The 23704-nt window shown below is 48.9% G+C and overlaps 8 protein-coding genes across 8 annotated transcripts; 3 read left to right on the top strand and 5 right to left on the bottom strand.

Annotated features, from left to right (window-relative positions):
• Positions 1 to 997: 997 nt before the first annotated feature.
• Positions 998 to 3311, top strand: FTJAE_4948 (uncharacterized protein; the record flags this gene model as incomplete). The annotated part of the gene is made up of 3 exons (XM_037351404.1): positions 998 to 1028; positions 1121 to 2578; positions 2635 to 3311. 3 exons carry the CDS (start codon positions 998 to 1000, stop codon positions 3309 to 3311), a joined length of 2166 nt encoding a protein of 721 aa, XP_037207957.1.
• A 671-nt stretch (positions 3312 to 3982) lies between these two features.
• FTJAE_4947 (sfk1) lies at positions 3983 to 4942 on the bottom strand (the record flags this gene model as incomplete). Its single annotated transcript, XM_037351403.1, has 3 exons — positions 3983 to 4356; positions 4414 to 4861; positions 4913 to 4942. The coding sequence occupies 3 exons, from the start codon at positions 4940 to 4942 to the stop codon at positions 3983 to 3985; spliced, it is 852 nt and encodes a 283-aa protein (XP_037207956.1).
• A 1215-nt stretch (positions 4943 to 6157) lies between these two features.
• Positions 6158 to 7357, bottom strand: FTJAE_4946 (uncharacterized protein; the record flags this gene model as incomplete). Its single annotated transcript, XM_037351402.1, has 4 exons — positions 6158 to 6607; positions 6662 to 6778; positions 6831 to 6959; positions 7013 to 7357. The coding sequence occupies 4 exons, from the start codon at positions 7355 to 7357 to the stop codon at positions 6158 to 6160; spliced, it is 1041 nt and encodes a 346-aa protein (XP_037207955.1).
• Positions 7358 to 8474: 1117 nt separating this feature from the next.
• On the top strand, positions 8475 to 9766 carry FTJAE_4945 (CMGC CDK CDK7 kinase; the record flags this gene model as incomplete). Its single annotated transcript, XM_037351401.1, has 2 exons — positions 8475 to 8697; positions 8748 to 9766. The coding sequence occupies 2 exons, from the start codon at positions 8475 to 8477 to the stop codon at positions 9764 to 9766; spliced, it is 1242 nt and encodes a 413-aa protein (XP_037207954.1).
• Positions 9767 to 10066: 300 nt separating this feature from the next.
• Positions 10067 to 12894, bottom strand: FTJAE_4944 (Sls2; the record flags this gene model as incomplete). Its single annotated transcript, XM_037351400.1, has 2 exons — positions 10067 to 12741; positions 12798 to 12894. 2 exons carry the CDS (start codon positions 12892 to 12894, stop codon positions 10067 to 10069), a joined length of 2772 nt encoding a protein of 923 aa, XP_037207953.1.
• Positions 12895 to 13860: 966 nt separating this feature from the next.
• Positions 13861 to 15634, bottom strand: FTJAE_4943 (aspartate kinase; the record flags this gene model as incomplete). Its single annotated transcript, XM_037351399.1, has 5 exons — positions 13861 to 14802; positions 14859 to 15186; positions 15270 to 15350; positions 15449 to 15468; positions 15545 to 15634. 5 exons carry the CDS (start codon positions 15632 to 15634, stop codon positions 13861 to 13863), a joined length of 1461 nt encoding a protein of 486 aa, XP_037207952.1.
• A 1711-nt stretch (positions 15635 to 17345) lies between these two features.
• FTJAE_4942 (cephalosporin C regulator 1) lies at positions 17346 to 20184 on the bottom strand (the record flags this gene model as incomplete). The annotated part of the gene is made up of 4 exons (XM_037351398.1): positions 17346 to 18879; positions 18930 to 19223; positions 19278 to 19938; positions 20172 to 20184. 4 exons carry the CDS (start codon positions 20182 to 20184, stop codon positions 17346 to 17348), a joined length of 2502 nt encoding a protein of 833 aa, XP_037207951.1.
• Positions 20185 to 22140: 1956 nt separating this feature from the next.
• FTJAE_4941 (Ypt-interacting YIP2) lies at positions 22141 to 22914 on the top strand (the record flags this gene model as incomplete). The annotated part of the gene is made up of 4 exons (XM_037351397.1): positions 22141 to 22191; positions 22297 to 22512; positions 22603 to 22724; positions 22794 to 22914. The coding sequence occupies 4 exons, from the start codon at positions 22141 to 22143 to the stop codon at positions 22912 to 22914; spliced, it is 510 nt and encodes a 169-aa protein (XP_037207950.1).
• Positions 22915 to 23704: the final 790 nt, after the last annotated feature.

The raw sequence follows: 23704 nt of genomic DNA, 5'->3' as shown, positions 1-23704 counted from the left end.
AAGATGAACCATTCGCTACGTGGTAATGGTTACGAGACAAGCCAGGGAATGCCTAGAGAGAACTGTGTTGGGTGAACATCCACTGTATTCAGCTCCCAAGTGGACGGAGTTCCCATACCGAAGAACCAACAATCAAAGCTGAACATCATAAGAAAACCCGGATACTGTGCTCCTTCCGACTGACACTAGCCACTAGCGTCTGCACCTGAGATCATCGCCAAGGACCAAGTGACGTCACAACTAGCACTATCTGGGGTAGCGCATCGCAGGTCCGGGAAGGGAAAGAGCTACGGCAACGACCCTGACGTATGCATCCCATCCCATCATGTGAAGGAAAGAGGTAAGGAAGGCAAGCATCGCACCGTCCGTCCGTCTTGTCTCGGGGCCAACGAAAGAACGACGCCATTTGAGTGAGGGCGCCACGAAGACGACGGGAGGGTCTCCTTTGATAGCATCATCATCATCATCATCGCCTAAGTGAATAAATCTTGCTTTTACCCATATTTTACTCTATTCTTTCCCTTCTGTTTTGTTTCCTCACGATTGAGAGACAACACCAAATACATACGTACTCGACTAATACCTACCTACGCGAATCCTACCTCTATACAGTGTCGTCACTCAGCATTTTATCTCACTTGTTTCGATATTCCCTGCAAAGAGACAGCCCATTCGTCTCCACCATTGAAGCAATTCCACCTCCAAGGCGAGCACCCAGCATATCCATGTTCGACATAGAAACCGTCAATTAATATCAACTACACACAACATTACAACCGCCAAGAGCCTTGGAAACCCATAAAAACATTGTAACGAGGCCCTTGGCCCTGTCGAGAGCTTATCACCACGCCGGGTCCATCGCGACCAATCTACTCCCTAGCATCGTACTCCAGTGAAGTCTCACCCTCTCGATCTCGAGGCTCCAATACGAAGGGCTGAGCCAGCACCCTCTGACGTCCCTCTACCGATGCCCACCAGCACATCCCAGCAGCCAACCATGATCCAGTCACAGCCGGCAGCGGCCACAGGTATGTACCGGCATCCCAGCGATATTCGTCATCCACCCACGCATGGCCCAGGTCTTTTCTGACATATATGTACATAGTGGCCAATAATTCAGGTCGGCTCAAATACGCAGATCCTAGAGATCTTCCTAGCTATCCATCTGCTGGTCTTCGTCCTGACGGTGCTGCTGCAAGTGCTGCTGCTTCTCTCGGATGGTCTAATCAAAAGCCCATCGAACTTTGGAAACCCGATAAAACCTCATCCGCATCCGCTGCTGCCGCTTTAGCCAAAGATTACAAGATGGCTCCAGCATGGGAGCCAACATCCAACTCTGCTGGACACAAAGCCGCACTTCTAGCTGTTGGCTCTGCTAATGCTGCCTTGAACCAATCCCCAAGCCAGGGCAAGTCACACGAAGGATGGGGAAATTCTGCTGCCACTCAAGCATTCAACACGAATAGAGCCAATTCAATGCGACAGCCTGACCCAAGAGCATCTGATACTTCGCTGCAGGGACAAAAGTCTCTGGCCGCAGCCAAAGGCGCTATGTCAACAACTAGACGACGAGCTAAATCGACGCCATCGGCACCAGACTCTCGTGCTCCATCATCCCCCAAGACAAACACTCGACCCGATGCGCTCAGCGGAGCTGCACTTGCTCACAAAGCAAGCCTCAGGGCCAAGCCGGCAACAGAAAACGCCGGTGCAGTGCCAGTGACCACCATGACTCGCAACATGTTCACGTCCAATCCGCCAGTCAAACCGGAGGTAGATGAACGACAAAATAATGAGCAACTCCACGCTTCAGCGGTTGCGATGGCCCGAAAGATGTATTCACATCAACAAAAGATTATCGACGAAGCCAAGGAAACCCATGGACAAGGCTCCGATGCGCCACAGCCAAAACCATATGTTAATCTCCAGGACGCTGCATACAAGCAAGCACAAGAACGACTGGCAAAGCTTGAGCAAGAGCATCAGAAGAATAGAGACTACCAATCTTACTATGGAAACGAATCGTCGCCTAAACGGCGGTTCACATTGACATCCAAGCTGCGTCGTCGCTCTTCTAGTGACGGTGATCTTGACGATAGACAACAATCCGAAAGAATACGACAGCAAATGTCACTCTTCTCCAACAAGCTTTCAGAGGTTGATCAGAAGAAGCGACAGGATGATCGCAACGCGCTTCTTGCTGCAGCACAACGTAATGTCAAGGCTCGACTGCAAGGTATGGATGAGAAGGTTTATCATGAAACTGGCCAGGTCAACCCAACTCTTATGAGTGAGTGGGAGCTCAAGGCTCATCAGTTGGCCACTGCTAGCCATGAGACCCGGAACGCAAACAAAGGCAAAATCGATATCGGCGGTGGCAGATTCATGGATCCTCACGATATAGACGCCATCGCAGCCAAGAGAATGCAGCCCCTTTTGGATGACATTAACGAAAAGGCCGAAGTTGAGCGCGAGCGACTTGCTACACTCAAGATGGAAGAGGAAGCGAAGAAGGCTGAGCAGGAGAAGCAAAAAGCACGCGACCGTGAAATCAAAGAGATCACAAAGAAACTCAAGGGTATGTCTATACAGTAACCATTCATTTGCGCTGTGCCGGACTAACACATTTCATAGACCAAGAGAAGCAAGAATACAAGGCCAAGAAGGCGGAGGAGAAGGCGGCACGAGCTGAAGAGCGACGCCAGGCCAAGGAAGAGAAGCAACGAACCAGGGGTAACACAGCTGTCTCGGGCGAAGAAGCCATTGATGATGGTGCGAGCACAAGAAGCGAAGAGGCTGTATCACCCCCTATTGTTGCGGCAAATGAATCTAGTGAGCCTAGTGCCCCAGCTGCGATCGATACAGAAGCTGGCACAACGGAAAGGGGCCGCAGAAAGCTCAGCGATGCTGCATCACCAACTTCCAAGGTCAAGGGATGGATCAAGAATCGGTTTTCACGAGGTAAATCTCTCGGAGAGAAAGATCGTGAAAGCCACGGTGACAAGAGAAGCAGCTTCATCGGCGGAGCCGCTCTCCGGGATACAGATGCAAACGCAAGCTCAACAAGTCTAGACAACCGGGCTACGAGCATGCGGGATGTTGCTCTTGCCGGTCGCAGCGCAAACGCTGAGTCAAGCGACCACGACCGGGATGTACTACATGATTCGCGCGGCATCAGCCCCGTGAGCAGTCTAAGTGAAGACGAGGCAGTTCCAGCTATTACTCCTCCACCAGCAATCAAAGACCCTGCTAAAAGGAAGAGCCAAAGTCCTTCACGGGATTCGAGATTCAGAGAAATGATGGATAATTAGCCAGTATTGTTGCAGGACAGGAGTTTATAAAGTTCCATGGAGGGAGGTAAAATGATGGGATTCGTTTGGATTGTGCTTATGCCTGGCGCAAGAATTGATTGTTGTGTAAGGTAACTGTAAAGCGTCATTGGTTTTCAACAGCTGGATTATGGCAATTGGGGTAGTTGAAAGGGTTGTCTCACTAGTGGTATGAACTTAATTAATGCCCTTTGTTTGAGGTATGACGCAGTACTTACATGTACGGAACTCTCGGATGAAAATGACGATCATGACATGGTCCCAGATAAAATCATGAGATAAAGCAGGATAGTAGTTGGCGATATACAGTTATGTACCACGCAAAGCACGGAGGATGACGATTGATGCTTGATAAATTCTGAATTATTACGTTTAACATTTAATTTATTTCTAATCAATATACATGAGGCGGTTCCCCTTCAAGTTCATCTATCAGATAGTTCACGTACAAAAAAACGTGATATAAGCCATGTAATACAGTCCCTTAAACGAGACAATTCTCGCTCAATCCAAACGCCACGCAAAGAAAGAAAGGGGGAATCATTCCGGCATTATTCCATACAACATAAAGTTTCGCGTATGTAGAGTATTACAAACGTTGAGCCTAGTTTGTTGTGCTGTGATGACTCGAGCATATGATTTTTGTGGCCTGTCTAGAAGTCTCTAGGAGGCACACGGTTACCATTCTGCGCCATCTCGACATCGTGGTGACCGTTTGCGGGTGCATCCAAGTTACTGCGCGACCCGTTACTTGGGCTCCTCGAATCAGAGAGGGCAGAGGGCATGTAGGTGGACTTTTGATACCTTGCGTCAGGGCTCTTTGTGCGAACGGCAGGATAGAGGTCGATGACGAAGGAGATGGCATAGAATGTGAAGATGAAGGAGATGGCCCATTCGAGGACCGCGGCGGCATTTCGCTTCTTGACGCGACTGCACACACCAAAGGCGATGATGAGGGCGAGCTCTACGAGGATGAAGGTGAGCTTCACCCAGAAAGACATGCGAAGGACACGATGCTCGCGGTAGTCTAGAGGCTTGTTAGTGGGTGTTGATGTAGGTATCAGCTGAAGATGTAGAGACTCACTGATTCCAAGGCGTTGGTACTCCCAGCAGATACAAACAGCCGAGAACAAATAGCCTCCAATAAAGAGCGCCAGAAACGTGTTGTGCAGTCTGCTATACTTGCCAGTCTTGAAGATAGAAAGACAGATAAGTCCCACGGTTCCAACGGTCGCAAAGGCTATGGAGAGGCCGCTGAGGACCTTCTCCATGAGGGTCGTGTTGGGCACGAGGCGGCCTCGATGTCGCAGCCATCGCTCAGACAAGAACGCAGCATCGAGAAAGATGGAGGTCAAGACGCAGCCGACGATGAAGAGAGGCTGGAGACGGCCTGCGCCGACGTTGGAGATGTAGGCGATGTCGGAGTGAATCGATTGAGTGGGATATCGACGACCGTGTTGATTGACTTGCCATTCGAGGAGAAGACCGAGAAGCATTCCGAGCCAGACAAGGCCTGAAATAACTGGGAACCACTGATCATGTTGGTTAGTATATGCCCTCTCAAAAGGCTCAAGTAAACATACCCAGTATGAAAATATGCCTTTCACAGCCATTGTGTGATTTTTATGTAGTGGCTCTATAATGTGATGTGATTGTGATGATGTTACAGTAATAAACTTGGTGTTTCGCAAAACTGGTGATACGGGAGGGCAACTCTTAAGAGTCAACCTAAATAAGGCAGTGGCACCAGCACCTGACTTAGGTAAAGCTTGGCAGGGACAAAGTAAATGAAATAAATAGAACAAATACGAAAAGAGAGGGAAATGGACAAGAAACAAGGGGCAGGGTATTAATTATATTCCCGATGCTTGGGGTTTGGCCTTGGGAATTATAATATGGGTCTGCGTTACGTATTGCAACTCCAGGGTTTTTTTTTCGATCTTGATAATTCCAAGCTTTTTTGATAAATCTCCCTCCTTCTCGGCCGGGAACTTAGGTAGCTTAGATCACCGCTAAATACTCCACGGCCGAAGATCTTTCGGGTCCTCGGACGTGTCCGCGGTCCCTAAAGTCCGGGATATTTTTTGGCATCGTTAATGGCGGTGCTCATCACTCCATCAGTCATCAGTCATCAGCCTTGCTACAGCGGAAAAGAGCCAAGAATGGCTGTGACTTCCAGGTTGGCATTTACGCGGCGTTTACAGGGGGGTTACGCGGCAGCCAACCCATGTTTACAGTGCTTGTAGTGGCGTAGAAGGGAAAAAAGAAGACGAATCAACTAAACTAATGCCGAATGGGGGTAATCGGGTATTCTTCAGCTGTTACAGAGAGAATCATAGAATAATGACTGGAGTTTATAATCGAATGACATCATCCCCTTTGTTTACATTGATTACATCACAGTCTTACCTTTTAGTCTGTCACTGCCCAAAACAAGCCTCAGCCAACGACGTCGTTCAGTGGAGACACTAAAGATTCCAGGGGGGGGCCTCACTGTAAGTAAGATCCTTGCATGAATCATGAGCTGAAGCAGGGCCCTTACATTGTAACCTTGGACCTTACTCGAGCATATCCAATCACTCTCAACGAACAACATTCACCTCAACTCGAGCACTCAAGTTGAGCATATGCTCAAAATTCAGTTTTATTGTTAATCAACTCTACTCTTCATTCTTCTACTCAACACCTGCAGCATTGATATGGTCATCCACAGTGGTCCCAGCACCATGTCAATAATTACAACAGTATCCGTATCCCCGGCGGCGTTCCAGCTTGTATGTCTCTCATAGTTACTACACTCAATGTTAGTGATGCTTCTTGTCACAAGTCTAGGACCTCGAATCGTTGGCACGAACCTCATCATGATGATCATGGGGATCCTGGTGGTGATGGTCATACTCATGCTCATGCCCAGGATCCTTATCCTCGTGCTTGTGCCCGTGCTTATGTCCGTGTTTGTGTCCATGTTGGTGGAGGTGGCCATGTCCGTGGCCGTGCTTGTGCCCATGCTTGTGTCCGTGGTGATGGTTGTGGTAGTGCTTGTGCACCTTCTTGTGCTTCTTCTCTCCATCACCCTCAGAGTCCTCCTTGGCGGCACTCTTGTCCAGCGCGACCCTATCCTCGAAGTCCTCGCCTGTGATCAGGGGAGTGTAGGGGAACTTGGCAAAGGCCGCCTGGATGCTGCCCTTGGTGGTGCCATCGTTGGCTCCCTGCTTGGACATGATGATCTTGAGGCTCTTCTTGCACTCAATACGGCGACCGACCTCATAAACCACGGCCTATTCAAAGTCAGCATGTATGTCTTGGTTTCTCTCATCTCAAGAATAACTCACATAGTTGGAAACACGCAGACTGTTGATGGCAGTCAGGATGGGTCGTTCAACCTCTCCATCAAGATCCTTGGTCTGGTGCCGCAGGAGCTTCACGAGGCGGATCAGAGCATCTGCATACTAGAACGGTGTCAGCACAGCAAACCCTGAAGAGTCTTTTCGTAGAGCTTACGTGAAGGAAGCAGCCAACGACAGGAGAGTCGTTTCCACAGGTCAAGCACTTCTTGAGAGTGGTGCTGTCCACGTACTTGTCAAAGGCATCTAGCCCATACTCAAGACTGTAGATCCTGTAAACAATTTTCTTTCATCTCGTGTCAGTAATTTCATAGTGACGGGTCCAAAAGAGCAACTCACATGCCAACACTCCGCCTCATTGCCACAGTCATAGGTCTGCACAGCATGAATGAGCTCCTCAACGTCCTTGGTGGCATAGTGGAAGAGCTTGCAAGTCTTCTCCTCAGTGAGGATAGGGCAAGGCCTTTCGGGGTGCTTGTGCTTGGTGACGTGGACATGCTCATGGGGATGAAGATGCTTGTGCTTATGATCGTGGTGCTTGTGATGGTGCTTCACCAGGTTGGGGTCATGGTGATGGTGATCCTTATGCTCGTACTCCTTGATCTCGAAGGCGCCGTTTGGGAGAGCAAGACCAACAACGGCTGGTGTTGCGCAGAACGCGATGAAAGGTAGAGAAAGCTTCATGTTTGAAGTCTGCAACAAATTACAAAGAGTGGAAGTAGTGTTCAGGGGATGTAACGAAAGTAGAGAACGACGCCGAGAAAGACAGAACTGATCAAGAATCAGGCAGACTTAAATAACCAAAATAGCTCGTGTTTACTGTCTCATGTCAGGGACCCTTTTGAGTTCAGATACTCATCGACTGATGATTCCCAAGCCACGAGAGTAAACTCTTCAGCCATCAGATGGGCAGCCATACTGGTAACAAGTAGCCAGTCAACTCTATGGCACACGCAAGCAATTGCAAGATATCCCATACCTTCAGCTCAAAATTTCCACTGCCCTACGATTCTCAAAGCCTCATACTCATCACTTTCGGGTATTCTGAAGGTTGCTTGGGAGATCTGGTGCTCGAAAGATGCCCGTCACGAGGCGCCCGTATAATCGTAATCGCGGACAGTCAAAGAGAGGCCAAAACCGCCGAAGCACGACACCGTTACTATAGCATCATCACACCCCTTTCACTTGAAGGCATCAAAGTTTCCTCGTTTCTACGGGCGACGAGCATCTTTGCTACAGCAGAAGGCACTGAATACGACCATTATGCTTTCAAAAGGCCACAAGGTAAGAATAATACCGCCGGTTGCTGTGTGTCTCAAGCAAAGCCAATCTGGGTGGCTAAAAGCCTGATAACTCGCGTATCTTTCGTGTCAAAAACACAATAGTTGATAAACGGTAAGGTACCTAAGGAGAAGAAAGTGATGTTCTTGGATGGTCTAAGTCGAAAGATGGAGTATGTACGGAGTACTCTGTAGGTACGTGCCTCAGATCTCGGTACACCTCAAGTGTGGAGCTTATCGGCGTGATAAACTCCGATGCTCCGATCTCGAATTAACGATAACGATAAGCTCTTAACAAGCTTCCAACATCTCCACGGGCTACTCAGCTTAATTCAACTTCACCAAACTTCGGCGCTCAAGTCAGACCAACTGGTCATATCACCATTCAGTCACTCATTGATATTTCTCTAGCCTCTACAGGTCTCGTGCACAAAACGGGGCCTCCCAACGCAATACAGCTGGTCTTTCCAGCTCCTCAAATCACTATCAACAATCCTCTTTGTTAACCATCAATATCAACCATGGCGCTCTCCCCAGTCGTAACGCACACCGTTGAAGCCACGCAACCGCAAAGTTTCGGGCGCGCAATCTCTTCGCCTCTAAAGAACGTCACTTCGCAAACATCTTCCTCAAATGGAACGCCAATGCCTCCTGTCACTTCAGCGCCTGCGCCGACCAGTATTCCCACGACTCTCGATCTCGCAGAGCAGATGAACGATGAGGAGAAGCGCAAATACGTCAAGGGTATGGTACAGCGGTGAACACCTCAAGCGTTGCTCTCTAACAATGCCTAGGCAAGAAGCTCGGTGAGGGTACATACGCCGTTGTCTTTCTAGGTCACTTGCGCTCCAAGCCCACCACTCTCGTCGCCATCAAGAAGATCAAGGTCCAGAAGGAATACGATGAGGGCATGGCCCCCGACGCCGTCCGCGAATTGAAGCACCTCCAGGAGCTCTCCCACCCAAACATCATCTCTCTCCTTTCCGTATTCTCGTCAAAAGACCAGAACCTTAACCTCGTCCTCGAGTACCTACCCCGCGGCGATCTAGAAATGCTTATTCGCGATACCGAATCCGTGCGATACGGTGCCGCTGATATCAAGACATGGATGGGCATGCTCACCCGTGCCGTCTGGTTCTGCCACGAAAACTTTGTTCTCCATCGTGATATCAAGCCAAACAACTTGTTGATCGCTGAGGATGGCGAAGTCAAGCTTGCTGATTTTGGTCTTGCGCGAAGCTTCGCTGATCCCCATCAACTCATGTCCTCGCGCGTCATCACCCGCTGGTACCGACCTCCTGAGCTGCTCTTCGACGCGAAGCACTACAGCGGTGCTGTCGATGTCTGGTCTGTTGGCACTGTGTTCGCTGAACTCATTATGCGTGCGCCCTATCTTCCCGGTAACACAGACCTTGACCAAGTTCGACTTGTCTGCGAACTTGTCGGTACGCCCACCGATGATAACTGGCCTGGTGTCACGAAACTTCCAGGCTATGCTGTTCCTGGACAACACCCGGTCCGTGGTAAGGACTGGTATGAGATGCGCTTCGGTACTGTTGGTTCTGACGGCGTGGACCTGCTCATGAAGACGCTTATTCTCGACCCCAAGAAGCGCATCACTGCCCGTGGTATGCTTGAGCATCCTTGGTGGCATTCTGAGCCTAAGCCTACTCGCAAGCAAGATCTGCCTCGAAAGGGTGGCGCCGGGGCTGATGACAAAATGGGCGCTGATCTAAAGCGAAGGCCAGGCGTAATTGACGATGACAGGGGTTCCAAAGTTGCACGCAAGCTTGATTTCGGCGGCATGAAATAGACATGGAGAGACGGGGGGTAGAGAGAAGACTTTTAATGAACACATGACATGTAATTCGGGTGAGCATTCTCGGGCGTTTGGGTATATACAGAATAAGGAGAGGAACGGGACAAGTTGTAAAGGACATAGCTTGCTCAAAAATGGGACCTTTTATTAGATACTCAGATCTCTTCATCATCATAAATTTGAAAACCATCCATATATGTCTCCCAGCCAAACGCTCGCTCTCAGCGTATCTTCGTGATATTGACATTTCGATTTCGTAGGTATATCCAATCAGCCAAGTTCTATTCTATTTACTCACATGAGCACACACTCAAGCCCATACATTGCTCTCTCGACACTTTTTCTGACTTGATACCAGTCCGCCCTTCTCTGCGCATACTCGTAGACTTCTTCGGCACGGAAAATGCCACCAAATCGATCGCCATCTGCGATGACTGTGGCCATCTCACGCGCATGTCGGGGGTCAATCAGGAAGATCTGGCTTAGCTCACGAAGAGCAGCAAAGTATGCGAGCAGATCAGGGTTGCGCAACGTCCGAATGTACTCATAATATATGTTCATATCAGCAATGAGAGTAATCGCGCCCTCGGTGCTGATTCGTTGTCGCTTGAGATGTTTGCAGATCGCTGTGAAAAGACGAAGACCAACCTCGCCGTTGAATACGTCAAGCATCGACTTATCTGTTGTACCGACAAGCATTTTTGTGTGTGATGAGACAAGCTCTACAATGCGCTTTGCTGTGGCTGTGGGACCAATATCAGGCTCTGCAGCAGGCACAGCAGGCTTCTCGACGGTGCTAGAGCTGCCGCCAAATCCAGATCCAAAGGCAGAGGACGATGTAGCCGCTGAGGGATCAATTGGGTTGTAATCTGTGGGTGGTTGAGTTGTGCCCTGAAGATACTCAACCTCGTCCATCAGGACATCGATACCCTTGTTTAGGCCGGCCGCAACACTCTCGTCGAGCATTTGCTCAAACTTCTTCTTGGCCAGACCTGCTGGATCCAAGAAATCGTTGCGGTCAGCAATTTTCGGAGTGGCAAGTTGCTGCTCATAGAAAACGTCAATCATCTGTGAGATAAGGTCACCGACGTTGACAAGTTCGATGAAAGTGACAAGTGGTGCCACGCCCGCTTTGTTATGATCATTAACCTCTCGCGGGTTATAGTGCGACAGATGGTCGACAGCCATATTAAAGCCCGTCTTGATATGTTTCTGTCCCAAGATACGCAACAACACTATGAATATGGTCGCACACTGCTCTCGAGCCTCTCCGCCAGCTTGTCCACCCAGACTAATAAAGACTGAAGCACGTCCCAGGCTGGTTTTGGCAGCGTGCACCAGGTTGAGTGCCACCTCAATGCTGAAAAGCGACTTGATACCTTCAAGCTTCGACGCCATGATTGCAGCCTTGGCCGCCAGCTCATCCGTTGGTGCTTGGGCAGGCAATGGTGTCCTCTGGCCATCAAGTGCCAGACTGGGTGTCTCAGGTCGTGAGGGCAGCGGTGTAAGTGTCCCTGAGCCATTCAGCTCCTTTGATACTGTTGATGTAGGCCTCGATGATGCGGGTTTGTTAGTTGCGAAAGGAGATCCCATCGGAAAGCTCGGTAGCACAGTGACAGGCATCATAACGACCTTCTTGAAGGAGCTCAAAAAGTCCTTCTTGTCAGCTGAGCGGTTGATGTTTGACATGTAGAACGACTCCAAGGACGAGTCTTGCTCAGAAAGCTTCTTCTCCCAGCTTGCCACTTCTGTATCAGCATGATTTGTGAAGAAGTCTAGCTCAGCTTGGAGGTATAAGTCGAGATGCGGCTCGAAAACGCGCAGTGAAAGCTCCTTTGCCATCTCTTTGACATCTCGCTTAGACCCTTCAGGGGGTGTAAGAGACTGAAAGAAAAGCATCGTCTGCTCAAAAACACCAGACACGGCTTTCAAATAAGCTTCCATGCTACGTTCATGCGCCTCGTCGAACAGTGGTGTTGAATACTCCATGATAATATCCTCCCTGACCTTTTCCACAAATATCCAGAATACATGTTCAGGATTAGGAAAGATGCGTTGCATCACTGAGGCCTGCTCATTGACTTTGGCCAGCAGCTTTTCGAAGAAAAGCCGTGAAGGTTCGAGTATGATGCTTTCGTCCTGTGTCGCTTGGTTGAGACAGTCCATCGCGTTCACCACCAATAACTCATCATCGTTGAAAATGGGGTGCTTATGCACGAAGAGATCTATCCCTCCAGTGGCGCCATCAAGTGTGTGCAGGACATGTGCGTAGCGATGCATTCGTCCGTCAACATCCCAGAATTCGTATCCTTGCTCAAACTCCCGTAGAACAGCACTCTCGAAGATCCCCATCATTGATGAGAGCTTCTCCTCCCGTTCCTGGCATCCAGTTGACCAATCACTATGAGCGAATCTCTTAAGATTTGCGAGCATTTGCGCTTGTTTCTCCGGGTCGCGAAACGCTTGGAAGACGATAGGGTCCGCATGAGACCTTGCCTTCACCAGATCAAAGTAGAAGGGAGCCAAGGCGCCGTATATCTTGCCGTACTCGTGCCTCGCACCGCCCCGAATGCTCCTTGCTTTTTTGAATACATCCAGATATGCTGCCGGGTCTTCGGCGGGGTTTGTTGAAGCCCCCACCGCCATCGTCTCGAAACCATCTCGAATATCTGCCACGGCGCGATTCTTGGCCTCCTCTAATGAGGCATCGAATATTGTTGTTCCTGCAGATTGCGTGGGGCTTGTAAGTCCTTTGGCTTGTTTTGCAGCTGCATTTGCACTTTCTCGTCTACGTCGCACTGCCTCTTCGAATCGACGACGAGCCTCGACTTCATCCCAACAATCCATGCTCTTTAATCTTGAGACCCATCTAGTGTCGTCGTAAACCATATCTCGCATGCGGTGTGATGCGCGGGCAAAGCGCAGCTGATCGGCGACTGGCAAATAATCGAGAATCGTCACCAGTATCTCTGAATGTCATGTTAGTCGCAGGCGCTCGGTATCGCGAACATGGTATCTTGCATACCCGCTGGAAGACTGGCTTTCGTGTCGAGCATCTCGGTCGCCTTCAGGGTGCTGAGGATGCTGCCACGATTGGCAGCACCCGTTTTGGACCTATACATGATTGGAGAGGTATATCTATCGCGATTTCGGTCGTTTCTATATTATCTCGTGTTTGGAGATACCCTCTAGGTTGATTATCTCCTCGTAGTCGCTGTTGAACGATTGTATCCTCTGCGATGCCATGGGCTGTCCTTCAATCCGTTCATTTATATGATCTGGTCTAGCATGTGCCAGCAGGACTCTCCATACAGAGCGACACAGGCATCGGAAGATTACTCAAGCTTCGGAGATCGTTAAATTGGTCGTATTTTTCGTTTCTCGGTAGATTTTCGTGATATTTGTAACTCACAATGAGTTAGTTGTAAGAAGAGGAAGCAGAATTGGGCTGGGTCATGTTACATCTTGAGAATGGAAGCTGCTGGTTAGCTTTGACAGGGGGAAGTCACAGTCCACCCACATGTGCCCCGCATCCGCGATGCCGTTGGAGGTGGCATTTGAGCTTACCCTGTACCTCCAGAGTTGAGGACATTTCCCAAAGTTGGGACTATTTCATGGGCTGTCTTGAGCCCAAATAATTACTGCATACTGTGTAAGTACCTTCAACTTACCTAAAGCCTCTTTTTTAACTTGGCCCCTAATAGTCTATCCATGAGAGTTATCGTTGAAATTCCCTTCTTAAACAATAGTTGATATAAATCTGCGGTCCTTTCAATGCTATCCATCCATCATGCCAACTCTAACCCAATTTTTTACCAGCAAAACTCCAAAAACACCTTTGACCTACATAGTCAAACATATTGCAGAACAAATTGACTATACAAGAATTCAAGTCCGTAAGGATACCCCTACCAACTCCCATTGCATGCGAATGCCATCTATACCATGCTCCTACATGTCGTTCACTCAAGGAATGTGAAGAGATGTGTATGCAACACATTCATAGCCCGAGTAGCATCTCGTGCACTTATCACACAAGAGATATTGATCTCACTGGCACCTGTTCGCCTTCGTTAGTAGACTCCTCTTCAAAGATGAGGATCATGCATACCTTGTGAGATCATCTCGAGGTTGACATTGTGTTCTCCCAGAGTAGAAAACATGCGACCTGCAATTCCGACCATGTTCTTCATCTCAGCACCAACCAAGCTCAGGATGGCCATGTCGTTAAGCACGCTCACATCGCCACACTCAGCAAGCTCCTTAGTGGCTTTACCAAAAGCCTCGACCTGCTGACTGCTCGAGTGGATAGCCATAGAGACGTGAACCTCAGAAGTAGAGATGAGATCGACCGAGATGGAGTAAGTATCCAGGATAGAAAAGACGCGAGCGAAGAACCCGTGCGAAATCGATCTCTTGTTCGAATGCACATTGATAACGCTGATGTGGTCCTTGATGGTGACGGCTGTAGGTCGCTTCGGCTTCTTGTGTTCTGCCTGAGGCTTGGGAGAGTCCCGTGTAAGTTGATGGCTGGCCGAGAGGATGCGGTCAGGAACAACAATAGTGCCATTGCCGCGAGGATTCTTGACGTTCTTGATGCGAATAGGGATCGGTGGTTCAGCACGGATGACTTGGTCCATAGTGAGATGATGGATAACCTCTGAACCATAAAATGTCAACTCAGCTGCTTCGGAGGGCGTGATGGACGACAGCAGGCGTGCGGTGGGCACCTTGGAGGGATCGGCTGAGAAGATACCATCAACCTCCTTCCAAACCTGAAGTTCCTCAGCCTTGACGCCCACGGCGCAGAGGGCCGCACAAAGATCAGTGTAGCCACGGCCGATGTCACCGTCGATGAGACTGCCAGGAACGTTGCCAAAGAAGCCAGTAACCACAGGCACGCGGCTCTCACAGGCGGCGATTTTGCGAGTGAAGGCCTCTGAGGCAGTGCGGTAGAACTTGTCGTCGAGTCTCTCGGTAGCATCATAGTGGAATGAATCACAAAGATCGACATATTCAGACTCGACGCCCTAGTTGATGTTAGTGTGAAACTCATATATACATAAGTCAACAGCGCATTACTAACCTTATCCTGCAAAAGAGCCGCCATAAAACGACAACTCAGTTTCTCACCGAAGCTGATGACACGATCCTTTGCTCTTGAGTTGATCTCCAGGTTAAATCGCTTTGCAGCGACGATATACTCGACCAGCTCTTGACACTCATCCTTGATTGTCTGAATGAGCTTTCCACGTAGAGAAGGATCTTGGATGTAAGCCTCAGCAGCAAAGACGTGATCGTTGCAGATATCAAGCATCAGTCCACGAGCTTGCTCAACCAATTCATTCTGCTGCTCCTCATCGACGCACATGGCGGCGCCGACACCTCTGAGCTTACCATAGACGGCGAGTAGTCTATTGCGCCATCAGTACTCAGATCATGCCAATTGACATTACAGAGAGTCTCTGTATATAATAATATCAGAGAATAGACGTACCGACTGGTGGTTCCTTCAGCTTTCTTGCCTGTGCTTCTGGCAGAGCAAACGACGATGACTCTGTTTTGAGACAAGCTGGCTCTATTGGCGGGGTCAGTTACAGTCATACAAGACATTTTCCAGCCATTTCTCTGTTTCTCTCTTTTCCATATCCAAACATCTTCGGGGAAATATCATACCTGACAATATCTGTCGCAATCTGGACATCTTGGTTAGCAATGTGTATAAAAACCACAGAATAATGCCTCTCCGAAGCTCAACGGGGGACAACAAACCTTGTCCGGAAACTTGCCAACGCTTGTGCCGCCGAATTTTTGAACGACCCAGCCGAGAGACGGCGAATTGCAATGCGAGAGACTTCCCATGTTTGCTTTTTCTTTGATGTTCAAAATCAGATGTCAAATATTCAATCAAGTCTCTGAAACGTGGATCCCCCGTTTTTTACTTTGTTCCCCCAATGCTAAGGCTGATTCAGAGAGAGTTAATGGTGGTGGAGTTCCTTTTTTTTTCCGGCTGAGTAACGACGAGGGAAAAAAAAAATTGAGCTCGATTGAGGCACTAATAAGGTACCGACCGATCTTTTATTGAGGTACTGTACCCACGGACAAGCGCCGAACCACCTCCGGAATTCCTGAATCAGTACCCTCAAGGTGAAGGGATACGAGAATGGTAGTATAATATGATATGACTTGGAGAATGCGACGGTGCAGTCGATAGATTGAATCGAATTGAAGCGTAAAGAGGTGCCAAGTGTAGATGGACAAGAGATCGACAGGAATTGTGTCTAATTGGCGTAATATCGAATACTGAAACCAGTATCAAATTGCAATCCTCCAACAATGATCAAAATAGATTCGGTGTTGATGCAGTGACGGGCGGTTTGAGGCTATGAATGCGAATATATAATATTAAAGACTGGAAATGGAATCAGTTTGTCCGGGAACGGAGCTTGAATTTCAAGATGATTAAGTGCGGCCAAGAACAACACCTCAGCAGAAAAGAGGCACAGATGTATATATAAAGTCTCAAGGGGAAAGAACAATGAATCAAGACGAGAAATATTATTTATATATGGCTCATGCTGTAGCATCATACTATGGACTCTAGAGTTAGTGTTTGAGAACAAGACCGAAGTTGCCTCCGAAATAACAGCTCATACAGGGGTACGCCCTCTATAAGATTCACTGTACTCCGTATGGTATGACTCGACCTTGCTACAGGTTCCGTCTTCGGATTTGTCCTCCATTAGACACGTTTAGGTTAAGCTCTTTAGAGATTCGTGACCCCCACTGCGCTAATGCTTAAACTCCACTCAAGCTATGGACCCCACCGAGACGACTTCTATCACCACTCACTTACACGGTCATCAACAGTCAGACAAGTCAGTCATTATATAGAGCTCAGAGTGGTTTGTGACTATAACAAAAGCACAATATACTTCGTCCAAAGGATTGATCTATCCAGTCTGACGACTGAAGCGGAGGATAATTCATCTACTGGCCATTCAGAGCTTAAGCGCAGCCATCATAACTCTCGCATAGGGTAGTCAAAATTCCTTCACCTGAGAGGGAAGCACTCATAACGCATTCCACTATTACCGTTACCTCACATACGAAGAAACAGGGGGATAATACGGAGTGAGCCAAAAGCTTACAAACAGTATATTTGACTATGCGGTGAAATCAACCCCTCCCAATGGTTCTCATGGTGCGCCTTTCTTTGCCAAACCCGACACCATTTATACTCAAAAACTCCAGAACCAAACCTTCCAGCTAATGTGTACACAGAAACAACCCTCCGCAATCCTCTATCTTCCAGGCCCGCTTCGCTCGATTGGCCAAACTCAGCGCACTTCACTTCCCGTTTCTACCTCTAGGCCATCATCATGTCGTCGTTCCATCGTCCCATCATGTCTGGCAATTAGGAGACCCTCCTCTGGGAAACACTGACAGCTGTATTATTATAAATCAACCAAGGGTATAATCGATATCCCAATCCCGGAACGCCAATCCCGTGTCAGGCAGACACAAACACGCACACACACACACATGCGGGCCTTGCGGCCTTGCTTGAATCTCAAAGCTCATCAACAGTGAATTCTGCCCCTTCCAATAGAGTATGATCCTGATTGTCTGTGCCGGTGAACCCAAACTTGTCCATGGGGAAGTCTTCCTCGGGGGTCCTAATACCGATTCCGCTATCGTCATGGACATCGCCACCACTCATACCCATTGAGTTCTGATTCGGTTTGTTGGCTGGGGGGAAGGGGGCACGTTCCCCTTGGTTTTGCGATGAGTTGTTCAGGTTGAATTCGTCACTGCCGCTGCTGTATCGGGAGGGTTGTCGGCTCGTGTCTTTTGTGGCTTGAGGTGGCGTGGGCGTTGTCGACCAAGTTGTCTGGCTCCTTTTTTGCTTCATAAATCCCCCCTCCTCCACCATAAAGCAGACCAGCTCATCTATCCATGTCTTAGTCACCCACCATGAACTGAAGCTCTTACCCTGGTTCATGGTGAGGTCTCGCATCACAGCAGTACCAATCCTCTCGACGCATAGCATGATGTCACTCGCTGAGGCGTAAGGAAACCTCGTTGGGAGACTGTTGAGAAATGTTACCCAACGATCAAGCTGGTATGACTCGCCCTTTTCACCAGAAGCTTCGGCGCCACCGTCGACGTCACTATCAGATGGTCGACCTTTGCGCGACAGAACATCTCCATATATAGTAAGGCATTCCACCTCCCAAGGCACGTCTGAGGGATCAACGAGATCTCGAATCTCGTTAAGCAGAAGATTCACAACATCGTCCATACCCCGAGTAGGAACACATTCAGCAATCTTTCGAGGCCGGATTGTTGTGATCCAGTCGATATACATCTGATTGCGCTGCTCACGGGATGAAAGAAAATTAGCAGCAGCGTGAGCTGTCAAGTTGACTCTCAACGCGCGGTCGATCAGTCCAACAAAGAGTGCCGCAGGTCCCTCCTTAGCACGGATTACATGCTGTGGCTGGCCTTGAAAAGACTCACGAATGTGCATCACCAGTCGGTCCGATATGGACCTGAAGATATCCAAAACATACTTAGGAACAACCTGGAGTTTCAAACCAGATACGATGCTCATCATACGCTGGTAGAGGATGAAATCACACTCCTCAATCCAAGGAGCCAAGGCCGGGTTCCCAAAGAGTTTTAACACAGGCATGGTGAGAGTCCCTTGGAAAGCACCATAAAGATGGAAGAAGGTCTTCTCTTTGCAGAAACGGATACAATCGACTAATGATGTGCAGTGAGCGCGATACAATGCGAATAGAGACTTGGCAGCGTCGGGATCGGTGCCCTGAGGGAGGTAAGGCTCGAGGTTGGGAAGAATAAGAGGTTCCTCAGGATCAACAGGCCCATCAGACTGGGGACTGAAGCCGAGTTCGAGTTGAGTCTTTGTTGTGCTGGAGCTGAGGTGGGCAATGTTGGCAATTTGTGGCTGGTTGTATATGCTACGTGACTGGAAACCGGACTTTTGGGATACTGGGGCTGGGTTGGTCTCAGTGCTGCCAATTTGAGGGGACGGAAGAGCCCCTTGACTCAAACTGATAGTCGTCTGTGAAGGAAGAGTGCTACCTCTGTTAGCAAGCACATACAAATTACGGTCAGGGATAAAGCTAACTTGAAACTTTGAGTGAAGGCCGGAGGTTCTGGGAGAGCGCGGGTTGGCTGCACTGAAGGCTCCCTAACCTCGGCCTGGTCCTCTTTCAGTGTGAAGTTGACATAATGATATTTGGACTCTCCGCGAACACCGAGTCGCCGTGTCTTTAGACCGGGAAACAACACCCTCACAAGCTTCCCGAAGCTAGCGGGATTAAGTACGGTGATTCTTTCGGTAGCACATCTCGACGCGTAGTTGGCGTATACTCGTCCTCTGGGGACGGAACCCTTGCCCCTTTCACAGACACCATGGATCCTATGGGACGATTAGCATACCTGTTGCAAATATGGTAAACATTTCACGACATACCAGAGCATTGCAAAAACCTGTCGGGTTCGCTCTGAGTTTGGACCTCGTTCATTTCCGTGAAGCTCGCTGGCCACGTCAGGAAGGCTGCGATGCTCGTTGGCTTTGAATAGAGCTCTCATTTCAATCTCGTTGTTTGCACTCGATCTATTGGACGCGGGCTTTGGGGCTCCAATCATTCCAGCAAAGGAGTTCTCGTCATTATCGTCCCTTTCCAGCATTTGGCTATCTCCCTCGGTGAAACTGGCATGGCTGTTATACTGCTCAGCGGGTAACGGGTGCCGTTGCATTGCATGTTTTGGTTGTTGGTATTGCATCTGGTGACCCATCGGTGCACTCATCGAAGCGTCCATAGAGTAGTCCTGGCCTGCTTGGAGCTGCTGGGCCATCATAATATCCTCTGCCGACAACTGAGGCGTGTTCATGTCCTTAACCTGGGCATGGCCGTGGACGTGAGCATTTGGGTGCACTTGGCCGTTTGGATGAACCTGTCCATGCTGGGCCGTCATCCATTGCCCGTTGTACATGTCTGAGGCGTCGGCAAAAGCAGGCTGCTCTAAGCTGTTGAGTGAAGCTGTTGAAGCACGGGATAACGGTCGTCGAGTCGATCTAATGGCGGCGCGGGTAGTTGGACCTTGAGCTTGACTCTGGTCTGCTATATCCACTGAATTGGATTAAACTTGTCAACAGACGCAGACTCTAGAGCTTGACATGAATAAAATGGGGGGATGTTATGCTTTAGCAGCAGCGAAGTTAAAAGCTTGTTATGTTGTGTTGTGTTTAGACTTTCCGAGTGAGTAGCGCGTCGGCAATATTAGGTGCCTCAAGCAGGAGGAGATGAGGTTGTTTGGGTATGGGGTTGTCTGGGAAGAAAAACAAGGGAGAAAGTAAACTTACTGCTGTGCTCCATACTTAATTGAGCGAGATACGAGACGAGACTGGGCTGGACTGGGCTGAACCTGAATGGAACCGACCGGGACTTTGTGTTGACTTTGGTTGACGGAAGAGAGGAATTTGTGGGCGGGCTAAACAACAAACATTGGCTGGGCTGGGGGGTTCGGATGCGCCGACGTCAATAACAATGAAACTGGAGGGGAAAGGGGACCTCGAAAGAGTCGCGAGAAAGGAAAAAAAGACCAGCAGAAGCTGAATAGAAAGAAACTCGTTTCAAAGATGCCGCGCAAGGAGCTGCTCGGTGCAATTTTGGCGCGGCGCTGAGGGTAACAATTTGATGTTCCTGGAGCTGTTGTTGTCCTTGTTTTGTCGTTGCGAGGTCAACGAGAAATGGATGGTTCGGTGGTTCAGTTCAGTTAGGTAATCTTGCTCGCAGGCCAGAGCGGGGACGATATCCACTTGTTCTATTGGCTTGTCTCACCCAGTTCTCATTGGAAGGGTACGGTAAATTAGCCGAAATTCCTGTCATGATGAGAAACGAGATTTGACTGGCTGCGAATCATTGCTTCTTTTACGATGCTCTCGATCTGTGTTTTGAGGCTTGATGCTGCTATGCCTTCCCCGGCCAAAGGTGCTCACCGCGAGAACTCGGATGTGTTCTCAGTTATGGAGGAGATCTTGGTTGCCCTTAACAGCCCATGATCGTCCACTGCAACGTGAATAGTCGTGGGCAGAGACTGGTTCAACTTGGATTCAACTTCTTGGCAGAGGCCAGAGATTCAGTTGTCCAGGGGAGATGTGAGATGCGAAGCACATGCTCTGCGTATACTATGGCCATGGGCACGAGATCATGATCACAGTCACAATCCACTTCAAGGGAAACAAACGAGACAGATAAATACGCCTGGCCCTGGACAACCGTCGAGACATACATCTGCCTAACGGACGACACAAAGACGGTGAGTATCTTGGTGATATTAAGAGCCCGGATGATTACTATACATATTCTTTCTTCTATCACGAACTTTTGCAAGCTGGCGGCAGTCCTTCCATGCAAATACCGCGACGTTGGACGGATACCTTGCTTGCTTACATCTACAAGTACCACAATTCAATGTGTCTCGACCCTATAGCATAACAATTTGTATGTCAGATATCCTAGGAACCACTTATAATGGACATATATATATATAATTAGGTATATATCCATACTTTCACGCATTGTCACTCTATAATCCAATACTCCGAAGTTTATGCAGGTTTCCTCGTCCCGCTGTATGTAGCCTCCAAACCGTTGAAGTTTGCTCCTCGAATGATGTAATTCCTTTCATGTGCTGTCATTTTTGCTGTAGGTACATGTGATAGTGCACAATGGCGCTAGGAAACAAACTACCTACACTGCGTCATACCTGGAATGGTCAAATCTGACGTACGGGCGTTCATGGATTGCTCAGTCTATCAGGAGATATGTATTTGTGACCAAAAATTGAAATAGTCAACTGCAAACACACAGTATTTATAATAATACAAACTGATACAGTTTTCATACTAACCAGTAAAATATTCATCACCTGCACAACATCACAAGCCTCAACCGTCTTGCTGATCAACTTAGCACTTCATCTCGCAAAAACCCCCGAACTTACAGGGTCACAAGCCATTGACACACAGTCACTCTCGGTCATTGTCACTGATTGTCTCCGCGTCAATTTTCTTCCTGCTTCCAAGATTCGCTAGGCCCTGTACCTCAGTGATTGGGTTCCATATCTTCCCCCCATCTCAGCTGCAGCTAGCGCCGCGATAAAAGCTGCCCTCTTCCAGCCCATTCAACTCCTCTTACGTATTGGACGCTAAGTTAGCTATTTCAATACACCACACAACCAGCCCCTCCAACACCTTTTTTTCAACTCTCTCACAGCATCACAACTTCTTTGACAAAACCACACATACACAAAACCAACCAAAACCAACAATGTCCGCCCAAGATAAGGCTCAGCAATACCTTGGTCAGCTCGACCGCGAGGTACGCATATCCCCTCACCCTGCGATTATAGCCGCCGCATTGCAGTCGAGCACAAATTGCGCAACGTTACCTTGCAAAATGCTGACAGTGATGCCATCCGTATAGCTCTCCAAGTACCCCGCCCTCAACAACCTCGAGAAGCAGGCTGGTGTTCCCAAGGCCTATGCCGCCATCGGTCTCGGCGCTCTCTACTTCTTCCTCATTATTTTCAACCTCGGAGGCCAGCTTCTGACCAACCTGGCTGGTTTCGTCATCCCTGGCTACTACTCTCTTGGTGCTCTCTTCACCCACAACAAGGAGGATGATACTCAGTGGTTGACTGTACGTGGCCTTTTCCCCTACCATCGGAGCTGATTCCGGCCTTTGCCGAGGCTTCCTACGATCACAAGCGGTCGCTGACTAGTTTCACAGTATTGGGTCGTATTCTCTCTTTTCACCGTGATTGAGAGCTTCGTCCAGGTCGTCTACTGGTTCCCCTTCTACTTTGTCTTCAAGTTTATCTTCCTCCTCTGGCTCTCTCTCCCTGCCTTCCGGTAAGTTGATGCGGGTCTTGCTGCCCCGCTATCCGGAGGATTTGCTTCAAATACTGACAGAAATTGTAGGGGTGCTGAGCTCATCTTCCGATCTTTCCTGGCCCCTACCCTCGGCCGATACTTCCAGCAGACCGGCTCTACTGCCTCTGGCCTCCGTGCCAAGGCTGACGGCCTCGACAAGACCGAGTAAACGGTCTCCAAGATTTAGCTTGATCGCCAAACTAACTCTTGCGAATTGTCGCATGCCCCGGATCAAGCAATCTCGGTACTAGAGGAACAGGAAATGGTTATTTATAGGAACTACTCAGCTTCAAAACTACGCTACGCAAATTGGAGGGAACCAGGAGGAGGACTGGACAGGGTTAGGATTTATATCAGCTAGAGAAGCTGTATTGGACTGCAGGGTTGTTCGGAAAGACTCGTGTCGTGTGGATGACTTTGTGTGATGAATGAATGCACTAGAAATATCTTGCTTTGCTTTGAGAGATGCTCTTTATGGAGCTTTATGAGAACACGTATTGTTGCTATACCGTTTGCTTACCCCACATCTATGGTTCTGCAATTGAACACTATGGTTTCGGGGATTTTGTTCTATCAACATCCAGCTGCAACTGTCGCGTGCTCAGTTGCTCAGTTGTCTCAGAATGTCAATATATTGCTATGTCACTAATCGTCAACTTATCACTGGTGGCCAAGCTCCAAGCTTGTTGGTCTACGATCCAATCTTATCCGATCTGACCTGACTTGACCTACACTTGACGTAGTGGTATTAAGTAGTGGCCACAGAACCCTTTTTTTAGTGGCCCGAGCTTTGTACCCGTTCGCCCAGCCCAGACTCAAAAAGATCCGACCCGATTCCATTGTTAGAGCTGAGTGTGCCTGTGGCTGTGCTGTTCCAGAATTAACGGTTACTCTGACTGCGCCTCACTTCCCCTTGCGCATCAACAAGTTGGACGGCACATGCTTGTCAGCCGTAACAA

The sequence above is a fragment of the Fusarium tjaetaba genome (genome assembly GCF_013396195.1).
Source record: "Fusarium tjaetaba strain NRRL 66243 chromosome Unknown NRRL66243_c0000092, whole genome shotgun sequence".
NCBI lineage: Eukaryota > Fungi > Ascomycota > Sordariomycetes > Hypocreales > Nectriaceae > Fusarium > Fusarium tjaetaba.
This window is presented reverse-complemented; position numbering and strand designations above follow the sequence as displayed.